General features: G+C 40.8%; 1 protein-coding gene across 1 annotated transcript in view; it reads right to left on the reverse strand.

Annotated features, from left to right (window-relative positions):
- Positions 1-20,835, reverse strand: part of LOC139420696 (cadherin-12-like) — a 128,347-nt gene that overhangs the window by 34,833 nt on the left and 72,679 nt on the right. The window contains exons 6-7 of the mRNA XM_071170919.1: positions 11,002-11,255; positions 2,227-2,367 (exon numbers count right to left, since the gene is read on the reverse strand). Coding sequence (XP_071027020.1) covers positions 2,227-2,367; positions 11,002-11,255 — 395 coding nt within the window. The remainder of the gene's footprint in view (positions 1-2,226; positions 2,368-11,001; positions 11,256-20,835) is intronic.

The following is a 20,835-nucleotide window of genomic DNA, read 5'->3' on the forward strand; positions in this document are numbered from 1 at the left end:
AAGGTGAAACATTTAACTGTCTTGGAATGGCCTAGTCAAAGCTCAGACCTCAATCCATTTGAGAATCTGTGGTATGACTTAAAGATTGCTCTACACCAGCGGAACCCATCCAACTTGAAGGAGCTGGAGCAGTTTTGCCTTGAAGAATGGTCAAAACCCCCAGTGGCTAGATGTGCCAAGCTTATAGAGACATACCCCAAGAGACTTGCAGCTGTAATTGCTGCAAAAGGTGGCTTTGGGGGGTGAATAGTTATGCATGCTCAAGTTCTGTTTTTTTGTCTTATATATTTTTTGTTTCACAATAAAAAATATTTTGCATCTTCAAAGTGGTAGGCATGTTGTGAAAATCAAATGATACAAACCCCCAGAAATTCCAGGTTGTAAGGCAACAAAATAGGAAAAATACCAAGGGGGTGAATACTTACGCAAGCCACTGTATGTTTCTGAACAGTTCTACATGTATGTGGAAGCTACCATGATTACAGATAATCATGAACGAATCATGAATAATTATGAGTGAGAAAGTTAGATTGTCATAGATATCTTTATGCTAACCTCCCCTGCTATTGGTAACGGTGAGAGGTTAGCATGTTTTGGGGGCATTACCTTTGTGCATCTCACTTACTTGGGACTTTTTGCACCCATTACTGAAATGGTTGCTCCAGTTTAGATGTTTAAGGTAGTCCCATATCTTCCCAACCCTGGCAGTGATTCTATATGCAGGTTATGGTTAGTAAAAATTCTAAACATTAGATTTCCCCACTCTGGCTGGATTTTAATAGGAAGTACACATCATGTGACTTGCAGGTCTGACACTTGAGTTTAATGTCAGGGTTGAACTAGAACCTCAAAATACGGCTTTATTAAATGTGTTGTACTGTTTAATTACATTTTAATTACAATATATTCACCTAGGATCTGACTTGGGGCTAGACAACAGCAAGCAATTGAAATGAATGCAACAACCATATCTTTGTCTCTATCAAACCCAGTCATGGGTGGTACTGGTAACTCTAAAATATACTTGAAAGGCACCCTGGGAAAAATATAAATAAGGCTTAAAACCCAACACAGGGCTATTCAATTCCGGTCCTGGAGGGCCAATAAAAAACTGCTTTTGGATTTTTATATGCTTCTTCAGAAACCCTGAAATGGTTCCCCTATGGCGTCGATCTCAAGAACCATATTTGGTTACAACTTGCACCTTTTATTGTGTTGAGCCAAATTAAAGTTTTAGCTTCACTGTCCAAATAAATACGTAGGGTAGTGTAATAATATGTTACGACTATTAGCATGATTGGCCCCCCAACAGAATTATAATCCACAATGTGTGAATATAACAAAAGAGACAGACAGACAAACATCTAAAAAACATTACAATCACCGATTCACATGATGAGTATGACGGCCTGAGCCCCTTATCCAACCAACCCTCCAGCTCTCTATCCCTCCCCCTTCCATTCCTCCACTCACTCCAGAAACAGGAATTAGCATTTCACCACCACCCAACACGACCTTGAGGGGAAGTGAATAATTCTAGTTTCCAAGGCGATAAAAGCAGCTCAACTTTTAATGGCCCTTATTTCACAGTCTGTCCTAATGAGAATACAGCGTGAGTAATTTAGATTGAGCACCAGCCTGCCTCCCAGATAATGACTTTGATGGCTCTTAGCAGATTTGATGACTTGATGACGATGGATTTGCTTATTTCTATGGATATTTGCTTCACTTTCCTTCATAAAAAACGATTTAGTCTGATAGAATGTCTTAAAATAACAGTGATGTAAATGAACTCTTAAATCAACACGGCAGGGCTCTCCATCATGCATATATTTGACTTTACAGAACCTCTTTTTTTGTGACGTGACTGAAAACAGACAATTTCTTCATCATCGTCAATATAAGATGATTCAAACAAGAAAACTCAGATCCTAAAATGCTTTAGTCATGAAAGGAACACCATTAATTGAAGGCAATGAAAATGTATAGAGGGTAACGAATGAAGAGTCAGACAGAGAGAGTTTAAGAGACAGTTAAGATGGGCACGCCAGAGGAGACAATGTCCTGATCAAACTCGCTCCAGAGGACCCATCATGCTTTACGGTCGCCCATAAACGACTCACACAAAATGGGATTGACTTGATTAAATCCACCTTAAATTCGTCACATACTGTAGATAACAATAGAGAAAGGCAACAGTGACACCTACATGAATCACGATCATACTTACTAAGTTTGGTGGCCACAATGGTGATATTGTGCTGGGCGATACTCTCTCTGTCCAGGAGTTCATTAGTGGAAATCGTTCCCTCCACTGGATCAATGTCAAAGTAGCTGTCCAGGTCACTTTTCCAGTCAATGGAATACCTAATAAAAAGTTTGGTAAATTAGGTAATTTCCCACATGTACAAGAGGAGAGCAAAGAATTGATTTTTCCTATGGGCAAATATATAGAATTTGTTGTAATACAGTGGCTTGCAAAAGTATTCACCCCCTTGGCATTTTTCTATTTTGTTGCATTATAACCTGGAATTAAAATTGATATTTGGGGGGTTTGTATCATTTCATTTACACAACATGCCTACCACTTTGAAGATGCACATTTTTTTTGTGAAACGAATGAGAAATAGGACAAAAAAAACAGAACTTGAGCATGCATGACTATCCCTCAAATATTGCCCTGCATTTTGTGCCGTCCATCATTCCTTCAATGCTGACCAGTTTCCCAGTCCCTGCCAATGAAAAAAATCACCACAGCATGATGCTGCTACCACCATGCTTCACTGTGGGGATGGTGTTCTCAGGGTGATGAGAGGTGTTTACGCCAAACATAGCATGTTCCTTGATGGCCAAAACGCTACATTTTAGTCTCATCTGACCTGAGTACCTTCTTCCATATGTTTGGGGAGTCTCCCACATGCCACCAAACATGTTTGCTTATTTTCTGGCCACTCTTTCATAAAGCCCAGCTCTGTGTAGTGTACGGCTTAAAGTGGTCCTATGAACAGATATTCCAATCTCCAAAGCTTTGTAGCTCCTTTGGGGTTATCTTTGGTCTCTTTGTTGCCTCTCTGATTAATGCCCTCCTTGCCTGGTCCGTGAGTTTTGCTGGGCGGCCCTCTCTTGGCAGGTTTATTGTGGTGCTATATTCTTTCTATTTTTAAACAATGGATTTAAAGGTGGTTTGTGGGATGTGCAAAGTTTCTAATATTTTTTATATAACCTAACCCTGATCTGTACTTCTCCACAACTTTGTCTCTGACCTGTTTGGAGAGCTCCTTGGTCTTTATGGTGCCGCTTGCTTGGTGGTGCGCCTTGCTTAGTGGTGTTGCAGACTCTGGGGCCTTTCAGAAATGGTGTATATATTCTGAGATCATGTGACAGATCATGACACTTAGATTACACACAGGTGGACTTTATTTAACCAATTATTTGACTTCTGAAGATAATTGGTTGCACCAGATCTTATTAAGGAGGCTTCATAGCAAGGGTGTGAATACATATGCACGCACCCCTTTTCTGTTTTTACTTTTTTTAATTTTTATAAACAATTCATTTTTAAATTTTACTTCACCAATTTGGACTATTTTGTGTATGTCCATTACATGAAATCCAAATAAAAATCCATTTAAATTACAGGTTGTGATGCAACAAAATAGGGAAAACGCCAAGGGGGTGAATACTTTTGCAAGGCACTGTATAGTGACCCAGGTTTTGCATCCCAAATGGCAGCCTATTCCCTATGCAATGCACTACTTTTGACCAGAGCCATATGGGCCCTGGTCAAAAGTATTGCACTTTTTAAGTACTAGTGTGCCATTTGGGATGCAGTTAATAATTATTTATTACTCATACACTAAGTGCATTTCTACAAAATGGGCTGTGGTAAGCAGCATGCATCCCAATTGAGTAATAGGGGCACAGGTATATTGGTTTATGCTAACAAAATTATTTTCTAAAGTAACACAAATGGACTCAAGACAAGCAGCCTTTAAAAGAAACATTGCTCTAGAAAAGTTATTTAATGAGGTTTATAAGTGCAACTGAAAGCAGTGACATCGTTAAGACACACAACATTATAAGACGGGTGCAAGCTGCATGTTCATTAAATGTTGGTCCTATATTTTACTTTTCCTATGCTGGTAGCACAGCTCTGCAACAACTTACAATAAGGCATTTCTGCCTGAATATTCATGATATCTGCGGTGTAGACCCTGAGATTAAGTTTGCTGAGGAACAGGTCAATGGTTAAAGCCCTGTCTCTCATATTTATGAGCGAGACACAAGAACATGTTTTAGAGTCAATCATTAAAGAGACAGTGTAAAGTTCTAACCATATTCTTGGGGCCTTCTATTCAAATTCCCAGTTACCTTAGTGCTCTCTTTAACCCTGTTTAGTTGAAGGCCTTGAGGTAGACCTGATTTAGTAAGGACCACTCAATGTTACTTTTTTGATGAATATTATACTACAACTCTGATTACAGGTTCAAATGTGTGAATGCTTATAAATCCATCCTTTGGGCATTACCCATATTTGTATGTTTGAATCTCAACCTGTCTCATCACTTTAGCTTTCTATTTATAAATGACCTCCCTTTTTGAATTGCTAGTTTTAAAATATCCTTTGTAATGGTTAGTATGAAAATGTACCATCCCTTCAAACTGATTTCTTATCATGTACCAACAAGTCAAATCACCAGTCTTGTATTTTATTTTAATATTTAAGTTTACAAGAAAAAATATCATCATGCCCTTGTCATGACGTGGCCCTTTCTGGGTGTTTGCCATGCGTAATTATTGACTGCTATTGATATAAAAGATCTTCAGATCTTTAAGAGTGGATTCGGGAGATAGCTGCTCTATATAAACTAATGCTTCCGTGGTGCCCCAAGTTATTAATGGTTTATTTGTAGCATGGTTTAATTCAATCATGTAATCTATCAAATGTTAGGTAATCAACTTGAAAATAGCATGACATCTCATTTAACCATAGTATATGCACGACACTCTTGTCTCATTTTAAAACACATATGCAAATATTAGTCAATAAAAAACACATCAACAGCTGTGTAACATCAATATACTTAATTGTGAATACCTAACATACTATACGTTTGTAGTCAGTCATTGGAATAACTGAGTGAACAAGAGAAGCAAGACAAAACTGAATTCCACTGCCATGAACAGATGGGATAGAATTACAGTGCTTCAGTCCACTTTCTAGGACCATGGACAGCTCAACTCATAGTTTTGCACCATGGGCTTATCTAGTCCCATTCCAGGGCTATGGACAGCACTGCATACTTTTCAGAACCATGGACAGCTCTATCCTGTTCAGTGTCATGCGCAACTCCACTAATTTCCATGGCGATGGACAGCGACATAGCACTGAATTTCACATATCTATGCAGTGTTCACATCTGCTTAACTTTCTCTGTTCAACCCATTGGCATTGAAGTGTGGCCTGAGCCTCAAACTAGAGTAGTTGGAAAGACAACTCCTCACCACACTTACTCTTCTACTCTTTCACATATAATGTGTAGTCTGTCACAAAGAGAACTAACTCAAAAGAGAATTCGAATTTGCCAATCATGACATTGGAACATATTTCCTTTCGATATTTCTCAGAAATATTGGCTGTGCAGAAGAAGATTGCACATAAACTGAACATAACATTCTGAAATAATGTGAACTGTGCAGTCAAGTATTTGTGTTGAAAACGGCACAAACTTACGTTCTCCTCCACAGCACAAACTAACGTTCGCCTCCATCAAGTCACTATCAGAAGGCCATAAAGGCCTTTTATGGACAGAGTATGATGGAGAAGCCTGAAAGTTTACAGCCAAGGCGAGGGCACTGGATGCTGCACCTCTTCCTTTCAGAATATAAAAAAAAGTCTAAATAAATCAAATAAAAGATATTCGTGACCTCGTCATGTCAGAAAAGGTTGCACAAATGCAATCCCTCAAAGTCATCTGAACTTTAAGTTTATGTTTGGAGTAACTGTAAAATGCGGTATTCATGCATGTTCTTCCCTCAGCTAGAGAGGCAAAACTCTAAAAGCGCCATTCGCTATGCATGGAAGGTCATTGGTACTATTGTTTTGGAGGTGAGAAAGCAAAGTCTCTTCTCTGATGGCATGAAAATGAGCAATGTCAACTATGGAGTTGCTGAATAATTAAACACACTCAAGTCAAAGTGAAAAATCTAAACAACAGAGTGCATAGGCTTTTTGTTCTACAAATCTCTGCCTCATCCATTCTATTGTATTTTACAAGATTAAATATTCATATTAAAACAAATACTTTCTTGGATGCAACAGGCTATCTTTTCCATCTGTGTATTGTTCAACCCTTGAGTAGTACATATTGTGAAATCATCATTGCAGAACTAAAAAGCAATCTTTCTAAACAAAAATAACTAATAGACTCCAAGACAAATCACCCCTCATAGTTTTTAAAACAATGCACACTGTTTCCATCTGTGCCAGAACACTCAATTGCCAATACTAAGCACTGAGTATTATTTTAAATGCGGTTTGCAACGAGACCGAGAGAAAGTTTTGGGTTTCATTTCTGTTGAGTAGTTTAATCAAATTAGTATTGTTCAGCTGTAACAAAAGCCCAGGAGTCCAGGAGTTAAGATTATAGTAGTACAGCACTACCCAAGGTCCTATAGTTACTCATCCTATTTTTTAAACCATAATTAAAAGTGTAACCTTACTTGACAGGACTGGGTAACACAGCAAAAGAGGTAGAGATGGTTGGGCTTTATAGTTGTTGAATCAGTTCAGTGTAGGCCTGGAACAAAGATTTTACAGTGCCACCAAGTGTCCTATACCAGGACTCTCCAACCCTCCTTCTGGAGAACTACCGTCCTGTAGGTTTTCACTTCAACCCTAATCAACCGCACTTGATTTTAATAATTAGCTGGTTGATAAGCTAAATCAGGTTAGTTACTCCAGAAAAATGCTGGGTTGCAGGCTTTGGGTCAATTACTTAGGTTGTTTTCTGCTGGGTTATTGACGCTGGGTGCTGGATTACTGAGATATGACCCAGCAGGTCAGATCAGAAGACTGGAGGCGTAGTTTAGAAGGGGAGTGTTATTCAACAAGTTATTTTTCGCTATCCATGAGAGTAAATGTCATTCATATTCATGTATTCTATTGTATAAGTATTATAGATAAAGGTTTTTATATGTTTTACTGTTGTGTGACTGAAGCTTACAGAAGCGTATAACTTCCCAAAAGCCTTTGTCAATCCCATTTTTGTGAAAAAATTAAGGTGGTATGCCATATTATTAGTAATGGGAAACTGAAGCATTGACGTTTCCCAGACAATTGTGTCAAAAATAGGTTCACTGCTCAAGGCTTTGATCAACACATTGTACACTATTGGCACCTGCTGGCCAAAATAATTTAGAGCAGCCAAATTACTAAAAATGTCACACGCTGTAGCACTGGCGCAGACTAGCCTTTTTGTCTTCTACTGAAACAAATGCCAAACAAATCAGGTGGTTGTTCGACAAAATTAAGCTTCAGACATCATTGATCAAGTGCTTCTGATAAAGTGATACACTGCTTTGAAGTAAACTGCTTAGCAATTTCAACGCATGTCTCAGTACTCCAGTATCAAACGTAACATCACTACTTATTACAATATCTAATAAATCATCTAAATATTATAGAATGTGAGAAAAATATGTAATAATTGCATTTGCAGAATGGAAACGCCCCTTTTTTCAGGACCCTGTCTTTCAAAGATAATTTGTAAAAATCTAAATAACTTCCCAGATCTTCATTGGAAAGGGTTTAAGCACTGTTTCCCATGTTTGTTCAATGAACCATAAACAATGAATGAACATGCACCTGTGGAATGGTCGTTAAGACACTAACAGCTTACAGACGGTAGGCAATTAAGGTCACAGTTATGAAAACTTAGGACACGAAAGAGGCCTCGACTGACCCTGCTCATCTGCGTGAACATGCCTTAGGAATGCTGCAAGGAGGCATGAGGACTGCAGATGTGGCCATGGAAATAAATTGCAATGTCCGTACCCCTAAGACAGCGCTACAGGGAGACAGGACGGACATCTCATCGTCCTCGCAGTGGCAGACCACGTGTAACAACACCTGCACAGGATCAGTACATCTGACCATCACACCTGCGGGACAGGTACAGGATGGCAGCAACAACTGTCCAAGTTACACCAGGAATGCACAATCCCTCCATCAGTGCTCAGACTGTCCACAATAGGCTGATAGAGGCTGGACTGAGGGCTTGTAGGCCTGTTGTAAGGCAGGTCCTCACCAGACATTACCGGTAACAACATCGCCTATGGGCACAAACCCACCGTCGCTGGACCAGACAGGACTGGCAAAAAGTGCTCTTCACAGACAAGTTGCGGTTTTGTCTCACCAGGGGTGATGGTCTGATTCGCGTTTATCATCGAAAGAATGAACGTTACACCAAGGCCTGTACTCTGGAGCGGGACCGATTTGGTGGTGGAGGGTCCATCATGATCTGGGGGCAGTTCGTCACAGCATCATCGGACTGAGCATGTTGTCATTGCAGGCAATCTCAACGCTGTGCGTTACAGGGAAGATATCCTCCTCCCTCATGTGGTACCCTTCCTGCAGGCTCATCCTGACATGACCCTCCAGCATGACAATGCCACCAGCCATAGTGTTCATTCTGTGCGTGACTTCCTGCAAGACAGGAATGTCAGTGTCAGCCATGGCCAGTGAAGAGCCCGGATCTCAATCCCATTGAGCAAGTCTGGGACCTGTTGGATCGGGGGTGAGGGCCAGGGCCACTTCCCCCAGAAATGTCCGGGAACTTGCAGGTGCCTTGGTGGAAGAGTGGGGTAACATCTCACTGCAAGACCTGGCAAATATGGTGCAGTCCGTAAGGAGGAGATGAACTGTAGTACTTAATGCAGTTGGTGGCCACACCAGATACTGACTGATTTTTTTTTTTTTTTACTCCCCTTTGTTCAGGGACACATTATTGCATTTCTGTTAGTCACATGTCTGTGGAACTTGTTCAGGTTATGTCTCAGTTTTGTTGTGTAAATATTTGTATTAACAGATTTTAAGTCTGCTGAAAAGAAACGCAGTTGACAGTGAGAGGATGTTTATTTTTTTGCTGAGTTTACATTTACTCTCATGGGTGAAAGCCATGCCCCTAATAAGCCACACCTCCTGAAAACAACCCAAGGATTACATAACAGAAGACCCATCTGCTAGGTCAACCCAACATGAGAGTTTAAAATATGCAACTGATGGTGAAATTAACCCATGTTTTGGTAATCCCAACAACCCAACATGTTGGGTTATTCACGCAATCCAACTGGCTGGGGAGTCTAAATAAACCAACATGTTAAGTCCACTACCTAAACAGCGCTGGGTTACCAAATAACCCAAATAGTTTTAGCCTATCATTTTTTTAGAGTGTGGTTTTAAAGTAAAAACTGAATCAGGTTAGTTACAACTGGGGTTGGAGTAAACGCCTATGGGGAGGGTAGCTCTCCAGGAACAGGCTTGAAGAGCCCAGACCTATGCTATTTGCAATATTTCCTTAACCTTAATAAATATTTAGAAAGGTCATGATGAGTCAAAAATATGTTTTTCATGACAGTGGATGATATTTGAAGGAAAACATATTCAAATAAGCTGACCAGTAGGAAAAATAACTGTTGCTTCTACATTGATAAAGTTTGATCATAAAGTTACTGGTCCCCTCCCTATGTCAAACACTTGGATTTATTATTAAGGGGATACGGCTCATGTTTAATGCACCAATAGTGTAAATAAGTACAGCCTTCTAACCAACATTGGATAAGGCATGTTTGCAGAGGGGCGTGGTTTATATAGTTAGATAGCTACTCTACTGATGCCAACATTTGACTGTATGGTATCAGCAAATATATTTACTACTTTACCCTTTTCATCTATGGCAAAGATAGTTATCTTTCACGTTTCATCTGTATCTGGTGTTAGCTAGTTAAGCGCTAGCTAGGTCTTCGTCCAGCATGGAAGAAAAGGAGGGAAGGGTCGTTCAAAACTCTAACGCAGTCGTCAAGTCAACACATCTGTCACTGCTGCTCTGGGAGATGTATATATACTGAACAATATGAACTCAACATGTAAAGTGTTGGTCCCATGTTTCATAAACTGAAATAAAAGATCCAATAATTTTTAATATGCACAAAAAGCTTATTTCTCTAAAATATTGTGCACCAATTTGTCCACTTCCCTGTTAGTGAGCACTTCTACTTTGTCAAGATAATCCATTCACTTGACAGGTGTGGCAAATCAAGAAGCTGATTGAGCAGCATGATCATTATACAGGTGCACATTGTGCTGGAACAATAATAGGCCACTGTCTCAAGTTTTGAGGGAGCATGCAATTGGTGTGCTAACTGCCGGAATGTCCACCAAAGCTAATGACAGAGAATGTAATGTTCAATTCTCTACTATAAACCACCCTCAATGTAGTTTTCGAAAATTTGGCAGTAGGTCCAACCTCACATCCGCAGACCACGTCTAACCACGCCAGCCCAGGACCTCCACTTCCGGCTTATTTTCCACCATAATTTGCAATTAAATTCATTAAAAATCCCACAATGTTATTTTCTGGATTTTTCCCTCATTTTGTCTGTCATCGTTGAAGTGTACCTAATGATGAAAATTACAGGCCTCTCTCATCTTTTTAAGTGGGAGAACTTGCACAATTGGTGGCTGACTAAATACTTTTCCCCCCCACTGTATTTCAATGTTGTTTGAGTAGCTTTGTGTATCAATACATTGAGATGATATTACTGCAACACTGCTCACAGCATCCAAGTTGCTTGACATAGGTGTTTCAAAGAGCTATCAGTCAAGGTGAGCTCATGAATATAATCTCCCCGCTCACTCAGCCTGTCTTTTCAAACTTCCTGTTAGTTAGTCATGAGAGAAAAAGTACTTTCAGAATGAGTTTTCAGGACCTTTAACTTTACCTGACAGGGCTGTTGCTAGCATCAAGATCCTGTCCGGTGACAGCTCCGATGATGTCGCCTACAGGTGAGTCCTCGTATACCTCCATTTCGTAAGAGGGCTTAGTGAACACTGGAGGCTCATCTACATCCAGGACGTTAATCTTCACTGTGGCTGTGTCCTTGAAGGCCCCGAAGCTGTGGAACCGCGGGTCCAGGTGGGCGTTTTCTGCATCTACCTTGAAGGTGTAGGCCTTCTTCGTTTCGTAGTCCAGCGGCTGAAAGACAGATAGAAACAAAGACAGAGATTAGATGTGTTGATGTATTGACTTCAACAAGGTGAAATTGCAATAATGCATATTTAGTTTACACCCACTCAATGTGTTCCATATCCTCAATACCAGCATTGCATACACCTACACGGTCCAGAAGCATTAACTGCTCTATAAAAGCTCTCAACAAATGTCAGTTTACAGGTTCAAGTGTTCTCGCTCCAATGTCTCTGACATCTCTGCACCGGGTCAGTTAGCTAGAGCTTAGGGTTGCCTCCGTAACCATCGGAAACCACACCATGTCTGCAGCCGCGATGTAAACATCCACTAGTGGTGACAACCATGTCCTCACGGTTGCCTGTCTCCTGGCCTCTCATGTGTGGCTGGCTGCCACTCACGTACGTCCACACATACACACATACATGCACACACGCATACATATTATACGTACACACACACTGACCTCTCATGTGTGGCCTCAGCGGCACTAACAGACAGACAGAGCATGGTAGGCACACCCGACTAGTCCTGTGTCACACAAAATAAGTCCCCTTATGGTGTTAACAAGTGAAAACATCTGGTAAAAGCTGAGGTAAAATGTATTGTTGAAGAGGCCGCAAGCGAGAGGGAAAAGTTGTGAATTTAACATGAGGAAAAAACATGGTGATAGTCTTGATGGCATTTGTATGCTAACATGTACGGTGCAGTGAAAAGTATTTGCCCCATTTCTGATTCTCTACTTTTGCATATTTTTGATACTGGATGTTATCAGATCTTCAACCAAAACCTAATATTTGATAAAGGGAACCTGAGTTTACAAATCCCCCCCAAAAAGTATACTTATTTTATTTATTTAATTAACAAAGTTAAGCAACACCCAATTCCCCTGTTTGAAAAAGTAATCCTCCCTTACACTCAATAACTGGTTGTGCCATTTTTAGCTGCAATGACTGCAACCAAATGCTTCCTGTAGTTGTTAATCAGTCTCACATCGCTGTGGAGGAATTTTGGCACACTCTTACATGCAGAACTGCTTCAACTCAGCGAAATGTGTAGGTTTTCAAGCATGAACTGCTCGTTTGAAGTCCTGCCACATCAATTGGGATTAGGTCTGGACTTTGACTAGGCCATTCCAATCTTAAAATGTGTTGCTTTTAAACTATTTTCATGTAGACTTGATTGTGTGTTTTGGATCATTGTCTTGCCACATGACCCAACTGCGCTCCAGCTTCAGCTCACAGACGGATGGCCTGACATTCTCCTGTAGAATTCTCTGATACAGAGCAGAATTCATGGTCCATTCTATTAAGGTAAAGTCCTGAGGCAGTAAAGCATCCCCAAACCATCGCACTACTACCACCATGCTTGAGAGGAGAGGTGCGCAGACCTCTTTAGACATACTTTCACTGGAGACCTGGAGAGATATCCATATCCACAAACACACGCAGTACCCACTCGTGCGTGCACGCATCTACAAAGGCACACACACAGGCAAGAACAAGCACACACGCATGCATGCACGTGCACACACACACAAAGCATCACCACAAAGCACCTCCTCCATATCCAGTGGGGAAAACCATGCTACAAGCCAATATACAAATTCAAGGTAAATGGGTTCCTATACTCAAATATTTTAAAATATGTCGAAAGAGAACATAAATGAATTGCAGTAGCTTTCCCCAAGCCTATAAAATACCAGCTGGCACTGGTATTATTGCTTGCACATTCCTTAGTCCTTTAACATTTTTATCAAGTCCCGTCCACAAAGTTATTTTCCAAGGTCAGCACTTTGGCTTGTAAACACTGTCATACAATATAGGGTGCCAAGCAGTGGATTAAAACGTCGTAACAGCAGAGACAAAATGAGAATGAGGTCAGAGTTGGAAAACGCACTCCCGGCCAGCCACAGTTTTCAGCAATACATGGTCAGAAATAGGGTTACAAAAATCTTGTAACTTTCCCAAAATGTCCAGATTTTCCAGGAATCCTGGTTGGAGGATTCTGGATCCATGCTTATTCCCTCCTGATTCCGTGAATCTTCCTACTGGGATTCATAGAAACCCAGTACATTTTGGGAAAGTTACTGTAATTTTGCAATCCTATAGGTAGTAAGAAAATGCAGCCATTTTGAACACCCTGTTCACAATATACAAACTCATACACTATGATGATTACATGTCAAATAAATCCCATAGACTACCCATGGGTTGCGAGGGTTGGGAAGAATGTCAAGAGCTTCATCGCTCTTTTAATGTGTCTGACTTCAGTGATAGCCCTGTTATTAGATTGGCGATGTATGTATCTGCTAATGGCTTCTGCTAAAAAGCTGTGAAAAGGGAACAAAATGGGGTGAAGAGGGGTAATGAGAGGAACTAACTAATGTGTCAATGCTTGAGCTGTAATCAAATCACATCTCCAAGTCTGTGTCCCACATGGCACCCTAATCCCAGCTCTGTTCAAAATGAATGCACTATGTAGGGAATAAGGTGTCATTTTGGACGTACTGGGGGTCTGCTGTCAGGAAAGAGAGTATGCTCTTACCTTCCTATCTAGAACATGCCCCACTTATCCATGTCCATGGTCTGGTGTCTTATGGGTAAATACATTTCCAGCATTCCACATTCCTGAAGTGTTTAATTATGACAGGAATGTGTGTTATTGCATGCTCACTGACAGAGAGCGGTAAGCTGCATTACAAATGCCACTCTTTTCCCTATATAGCACTACTTTTAACCAGGTCTTAGTCAAAAGTAATGCACGATATAGGGAACAGGGTACCCTTGGAGACACAACCACATGGTCTCCCTTCTCAACAGAGGGGAATGTGTAAAGAGGACAGACATGCAGACTTCCTCTCATGTCAGTGTTGCTGCTCTTCAACATCACAACAGAGCATGCTTTAAATTCTAGACGGGCTGGTTTAGCCCTTTGATATGTTAATGTGCACCTTCGTTGCACTGGCGGTGATACTGAATGAAGGAAACCCAAGGTTTTTCAATTGAACACTATTTATGATCCAAGGGACTTTGTTAATTTTGAATTAATCAAGGCACTGTCGTCATAATCTCGTAGGTAAAGATGTTAAGATTTCAGCAAAACTTGAAAATATGTTGTTAGTCTCTGATTTAAAAAATTATGAATTCAAAACACAATACAAGTGACAATATTTGTTATAATAGCCCTTTAAAAAACACCAGTACATGCAGTATATTGTAAACTGTCAAGTGCGTTATGTTTTATCTGTATTTCTGGCTTTGACTTGGGGGCTGCTTTTGGCTTCTCCCTCTGATCTACCTCCCTGAGCGCATGAACATTTTTTATGCAGGCATTTCTCAGCCTAGCTACTCCCTGGTGCTTTATTTTGGAAGCGGAAGCAGGATGATACATTTTTAATAGGTTCTCCATTTGTTTGTGTTGAGTTCAATATTACAATAACAGATCTTTCAACAACCTCTGTCCCCCTGTTACCTCTTTCCCCATTTATCCCTCCCTCCCTCCCTCCCTCCCTCCCTCCCTCCCTCCCTCCCTCCCTCCCTCCTTAACCTCCTCACCTCACCTCCCCCTACCCTACCTCCCTCCCTACTTCCCTCCCTCCCTAACCTCCTTACTTCCCTTCCTCCCCCTCCCAGCCCTCTAACCAGGGTGTCCCATCTCATGCTAACACCCTGAGATAAATATAAACCTGTTATTCTACAGAATAATTGTTGCATTATGACACTTCATCACAACAGCTAATTATCAACACAACTGTGTTGATAACACAACTGCCAGACAAACAAACAAGCCTGAAGATGAATGCAGGTGTAAAATTGAGCAATTCTTCCTGTTAAATCTTTCATAAGTGGCTGAGTCATAAATCCCATTTAGTATTATGTATGTAGTACAATGTCATTCATGAAGCATTAACTTCCATTGACTTCAGCCTCAATGAGAGAAAATCACAGCCAAACAGGGCTGTCAACACAACATCACAACACCATTTTTAATTCCACTCGTGTGTTTTACAGTGATTTTCATAATCAACAACAACAATAATTGCAGGAAAGGCAAAGGAACAGGGTCTCTTGCTGATCCCAGATCAGTTGATACTGCCATTGCAGTATGTATAATAAATGGGTCAGTGGATGAGGGCCGGTCCTATAGCCGTTTGGAGCTAGGGTGGTGTTTTTCACAGGGTCAACTCAGCCATTGACTGACTGACAGCTTGACAAATTTCACCCCATCATGGGGGTGTCAGACTAGCATTAGCCCTCCGTCTCCTCCCATGACATCACCGGTCAATTGAGCATGGGTAAGGGGATCATTTACGTCCCAGGAGAGTGCCTTGATGTTCCATTGAATTTGGTGGCCTCACACTGCTGAGATAAAGAGGCTGGTCACTTTATTGTCCTACCGTCAGTCACACTGGTCATTGTCCTTGGCTCTCTCACTGCTCTTCCCTCCATACAGTCTTCTCACAGTGATGTGGTGTCGGTATGAGACTGCGTCCCTATTCCCTTAAGTGTACACTACTATTGACCATGACACATAGGGATCTCGCCAAAGTAGTGGGTTGTATCTGGAATAGTGTGCAATTTGGGACGCAGACACAGTGATGTGGTGTTGGTCTGAAAGACCTGCCAGCCAGCTAGCAGCCTAGCAGAAGTCCTGCCTAGCTGTCCACACTGCAGCGAGCTGAGCCTACAGCGGAGTGGAATCAGTGCCTGTGAGAGACTCCTCACATTAGCTAGGACAGGGTTTGGCTGCGAGATGAGCTCTGACACAACTCTAATCTATTACACCCCCACATTCACACCTCCAAACCACCAAAGACCACTCTCTTTCCTTAACCTCAGGCACACACTCATGCGTGCACGCACGCACACACCCACACACGCACACACACGCACACACACGCACACACACGCACACTTTTAAGGTTTGATGGTTCTATGTCTATGTTGGGCCACCTGTATCTCCTGCTGATCTGTGGCATCTTCTTTTCCTTCCTCCTCCACATCCTCCTCCATGGGTGCTTTGCACACCAAGGCCCAAAATAACTCCCCTCACCTCCTAGTGTAACATCCAGTTCAAACCACTTCTTTTAGTTCTAAGACTGTTCTCTCTGTTTCAGCATGGTATGTCAGCAAAGGTCTCTCTATATGCTATATATCCATCAGCTCACTTTTTCTAACGGTGATACACAGTATAGGAAGACTGAGCATTCAAATGAACAGAAACACATGTATGTTTTATTTTCATCACTTTTGGGTTTAGTTGGTTTTGTACTTTCAAGTTAAATAAATGTTGAAAAGCTTACTGGAAGCCATTGATTCTGAAGTTCCCAATGGGTGGCAATGTGACAAGCAGAAAATCCAGGCTCATACTTTTCACTTCTTCTCCACTGAAGATGGTGCTGCCGTCTTAGCACTTAGCTCTGACCATTACCTTTTTAGAGCCCAGTAGTAACTCATCAGGACCCAAGAAGTGCCAACGGTTTAGATGCTCTCAGATAATTTAATGTTCAAAAATTCCAGTAATTACATTTCTGATAGAGAAATGAGACTGTCTGGCTTTTGCTAAATGAAGTGCTTAATTGATGACGACTGACTGGGATATAAAAGGTCCACTAGACTAGCTTAATACTGACAATGGTTCTGACTTTGAAAAGAAAAATTGGAGGCAAGTTAAAGGAATCATTTCAGTTCATTCTTCAAATTATTAAATCAATATTGCTGTTTTGCTGTTCATTGTGCTTTGTGCTTTGTGTTTGAAAATTGCAGTGCTTTGTTATTTTATTGTGTAGCTAAATGCATCTCTCACGGTGCCGTAGGGTTAATGTGATATTGTACACATTAAAAACAAAAGGTTCTATATAGTGCCAAATAAGGGTTATTTGGGAAGAATGAATGATGGTTCCTCAGATCCCTTTTTGGTGCTGTATGGAACCCTGCTCATACAGTTGTAAATGGAACCTTTAATGTGCTATAAATAACCCATTCCTAAGATGATATGAATAAGTAATACAATAAGGTTCTATATAGTACCAAAAAGGGTTCCACTATGGTTAGAACCCTTTTTTTGGTGCTTTAAGAAACCATTTTTAAAGGTTCTGTATAAAACCTTATTGGAGAATGGTTCTACAATCTCAAAAGTTCTACAAAAAAAACATTTAATTTTTTTATTTTCTTGCTAGCCATATTATATTGTTAAAATTCCTTAAGTTGTATCATGTTAATTGAAAAGATGAAAAGGGGTGAGGGTCCATACAAGAAAATTGAGAAGAACTGATTGTCACAACAGTTCTCAACATTAGGCCATACAGCAGTCTTTCACAAAACACTGTCACTGGCCATAATCATTGTCAATATCGCATAATACAAAAAATGTGTTAAAACTGGAAAGACATTCTCACTCACTCATCCACAAAAAGAGCTGTGCAAAAACCACGCCCCAAAATTCTAATGAGCTGTTGCCATACATTTTTATTATTACTAAAAGAGGAAGTGACCCTTTTCTGAACGACAAATAACCATTTAATGGCTAAAAGGGTTATTTGGGTTAGTATGTTTTTTACATAGAAGCACCCTTCCCAAAGAACCCTTGACGATCCCTTGACGATCCCTATTTTTTTTGCGCACTTTTTGAATGTGTGATACTAGTAGTCATGAGGAAAGTAGAACCTCACATTTTTTGCTGCACTAGTTTGGTACTCGTCATATCCTACTGTTCTGGTTGGCTTGCAGGATAAAGAGTGTTTCTAAATGAGAGACAGCATGAGTCCTGTATAGTATTTAATTGGATCCCCTGGACAGGAGCCAACATGGTTTATGCCACACATGTTTCCGCTAAACAATACCATTCCTCCAGGCTTAGTACATTTCAATTACACATATCGGCAGTCCAGCAATTTTCCCTCACATACGTTTAAAGGAAGACTAGAGGAAGCGAATGAACACGCGAGCAGACAAATGCACCACAAACACACTAATCTGACTGCAAGCCTCTTACCAGCACAACCCAAGGATGTACTGTATCATGCATGGGCCATTTTTTCTTTCTCCCTCTGTCATTCATTCTTTGGGCAAGTGTGTAGGTTTGTTTATGTGTGTGTGTGTGTTTCCCTGCATGTAAGTGTGCCTCTGCTTGTGCATATTCAGGCAAGTGTGAGTGTGTGTCTCCAAGAATATGGTGTGCATACATCTCTTACTGGGACTGGGGATTCCTCTACTGTGGCGTCTGTCTATTGTCTCTGGTAATCTTTTTTTTTTGCAGAAGGGATGTCTAACACTGCATGCGTATGTCCTTATCCCTCCACGCCTCACCCTGCATGTTACTGTATGGGTAGACTGGGAAGCCGATGATTATCCCCTGAACCCGTTACCCTGCCTGATCCTCTTATCATACAACAAACCTCACTGAGCCCCTGATTTGGGGTCTGCCAAACTGTGTGCAGAGCTGCTGCTCCTGGGTTTCTCTGCCCTCTACCCACTGCTGTGGGGGCAATGAGAGAGGAAAGAAAGCGAGTGAGGGATAGAGACAAAGAGAGAGGTAGTAGAGAGAGGGGGAGAGATTCAAACAAGGGCCTATTTGCACACACCTCTCTAGGGACGGACAGCGATCCATTCTAAGACTGTGTGTAGGCAGGTCAGCATTCTGAAGTAACACCGTCAAGAACTCATAAAGACTCCATCTCCCTCTTACACCCCTTTCACACCCTTCTACTCATACCCCACTGTGTCCCAGAGATGGGTCAAGGAACGTTTAGAAAATTACACTGGGGGGGGATCCAGTGTGAGTGGCTCAAAGATGTCTCCCATGGATGGTAGCTTTGTGCAGTCGCCTCCCTGCGAGGGGAATACATCACACTGTTCCACTGTTGTGATGGCACCGTATCAAGCACAGGAGGTAAAACAATAGAGGAGAGATACGATGGAAAGGAATCCCTGGCCCATCAATCTGTGGTTTTTACGACGTAAACAAAGAAATGTCCTCATTTACAACATAATCTGGGCCTGTCTTGTTTATAATTCCCTTATTCACAATTGGAGCAAGTCAGTTCAGTTTCAATGATCTACTGCAGTGGTCACCAACCTTTTCTGAGTCAAGATCACATTCTGAGTCAAAATGCAAGCCATGATCTACCGCTCTGATTTTTTTTAGACACGACTTAAAAGACGTAAGCCTATTCAACATTAACTAATTAGAAACAGTTCTGTAGCAATGAAGTTTGTGCCGTATGCTATAGGCCCAATACAATATCAATGATATTGGCTATGCTTGAATTTCCCTGCCAATGTAGTTCTTCTCAGACCATTTTGAAATGATATTTAAAAAATGTAGGTACATGAACACACTGGTAAAATATCATTTTGTTGTATTACTTGTGAGGCACAGCTGAGTGAGCATAATAATTAGCTTCTTTTTTTTTACTGGACTGATGGCCTGCATCTGATGGTCAGTTAGAGGGGAGGGAGGGAGCAGTGGTGATCACCAGTTGGGGATATCTATATATCTACGATCCACTCATAGGCAAAACATATGCATACATACATTAAAAATACACACGCGCACACGCGCGCACACACACAAACACACACACACAAAAGCAGCCATGCGGGCACAGACACAAACTATGCAGAATATGCACTCTGCATACACATTTCCCTGCATATTGTTTAGGATAAAAGGAGTACACCAACCAGTGGTGGAGGCAATAAAAACCCAATTTAATCCAGAGGAAAAACTGAAGGATTTGTGATTCCCCAAAGTGTCAAATTCAGTCACATTTGCATACATCACTTGAAAGGCAAGGATAAAAAAACAGGAAGCAATGAATGACACCATGTTGCCATGTCTGCATGGGTTTAGGTACTCTTTTTCTTTTGAACTTTATTAAAACAAATCTGGATTTTCCCAACTAAGAAGTTTTGAAGAAAGCTTTTTTTTAGGTATACAGTATATTCCTTAAAACTATTTGTCACAAACGTTGATTTTGCACATTTGTACATGAAGCAACCACTATTGTGATTCAAGGGAAATACCTCTGAAAAACTACAACAAGAGAGCTGCTGCAAATGTAGTTTTGTCTGAACTGCACAATTTAATTCTTAAAAGCACTTGTTTGGGTGGCATTTACGAGTTTTGTTATATTTAAGTCTGGCACAAAGGTATGAAATGAGATTTGTGTAATTCTTCTCTCTTTCGCTGATTTATGCATCATAAACAGTACGGGTAAAATATTTGGACACACATACTCATTCAAAGGTTTTCCTTTATTTTTTACAATTTTCAACATTGCAGAATAATAGTGAAGACATCAAAACTATGAAATAACACATATGGAATCACGTAAGAACCAAAAAAGTGTTATTAAACAAATCAAAATATTTTATATTTGAGGTTCTTCACAGTTGCCACCCTTTGCCTTGATGACAGCTTTGCACACTCTTGGCATTCTCTCAACCAGCTTCAGAAGGTAGTCAACATGGAATTAATTTCAATTCACAGGTGTGCCTTGTTAAAAGTTAACTTGTGGAATTTATTTCCGTCTTAATGCATTTGAGCCAGTCATTTGTGTTGTGACAAGGTAGGGTTGGTAAAC

This window comes from Oncorhynchus clarkii, chromosome 11, assembly GCF_045791955.1.
Source record: "Oncorhynchus clarkii lewisi isolate Uvic-CL-2024 chromosome 11, UVic_Ocla_1.0, whole genome shotgun sequence".
NCBI lineage: Eukaryota > Metazoa > Chordata > Actinopteri > Salmoniformes > Salmonidae > Oncorhynchus > Oncorhynchus clarkii.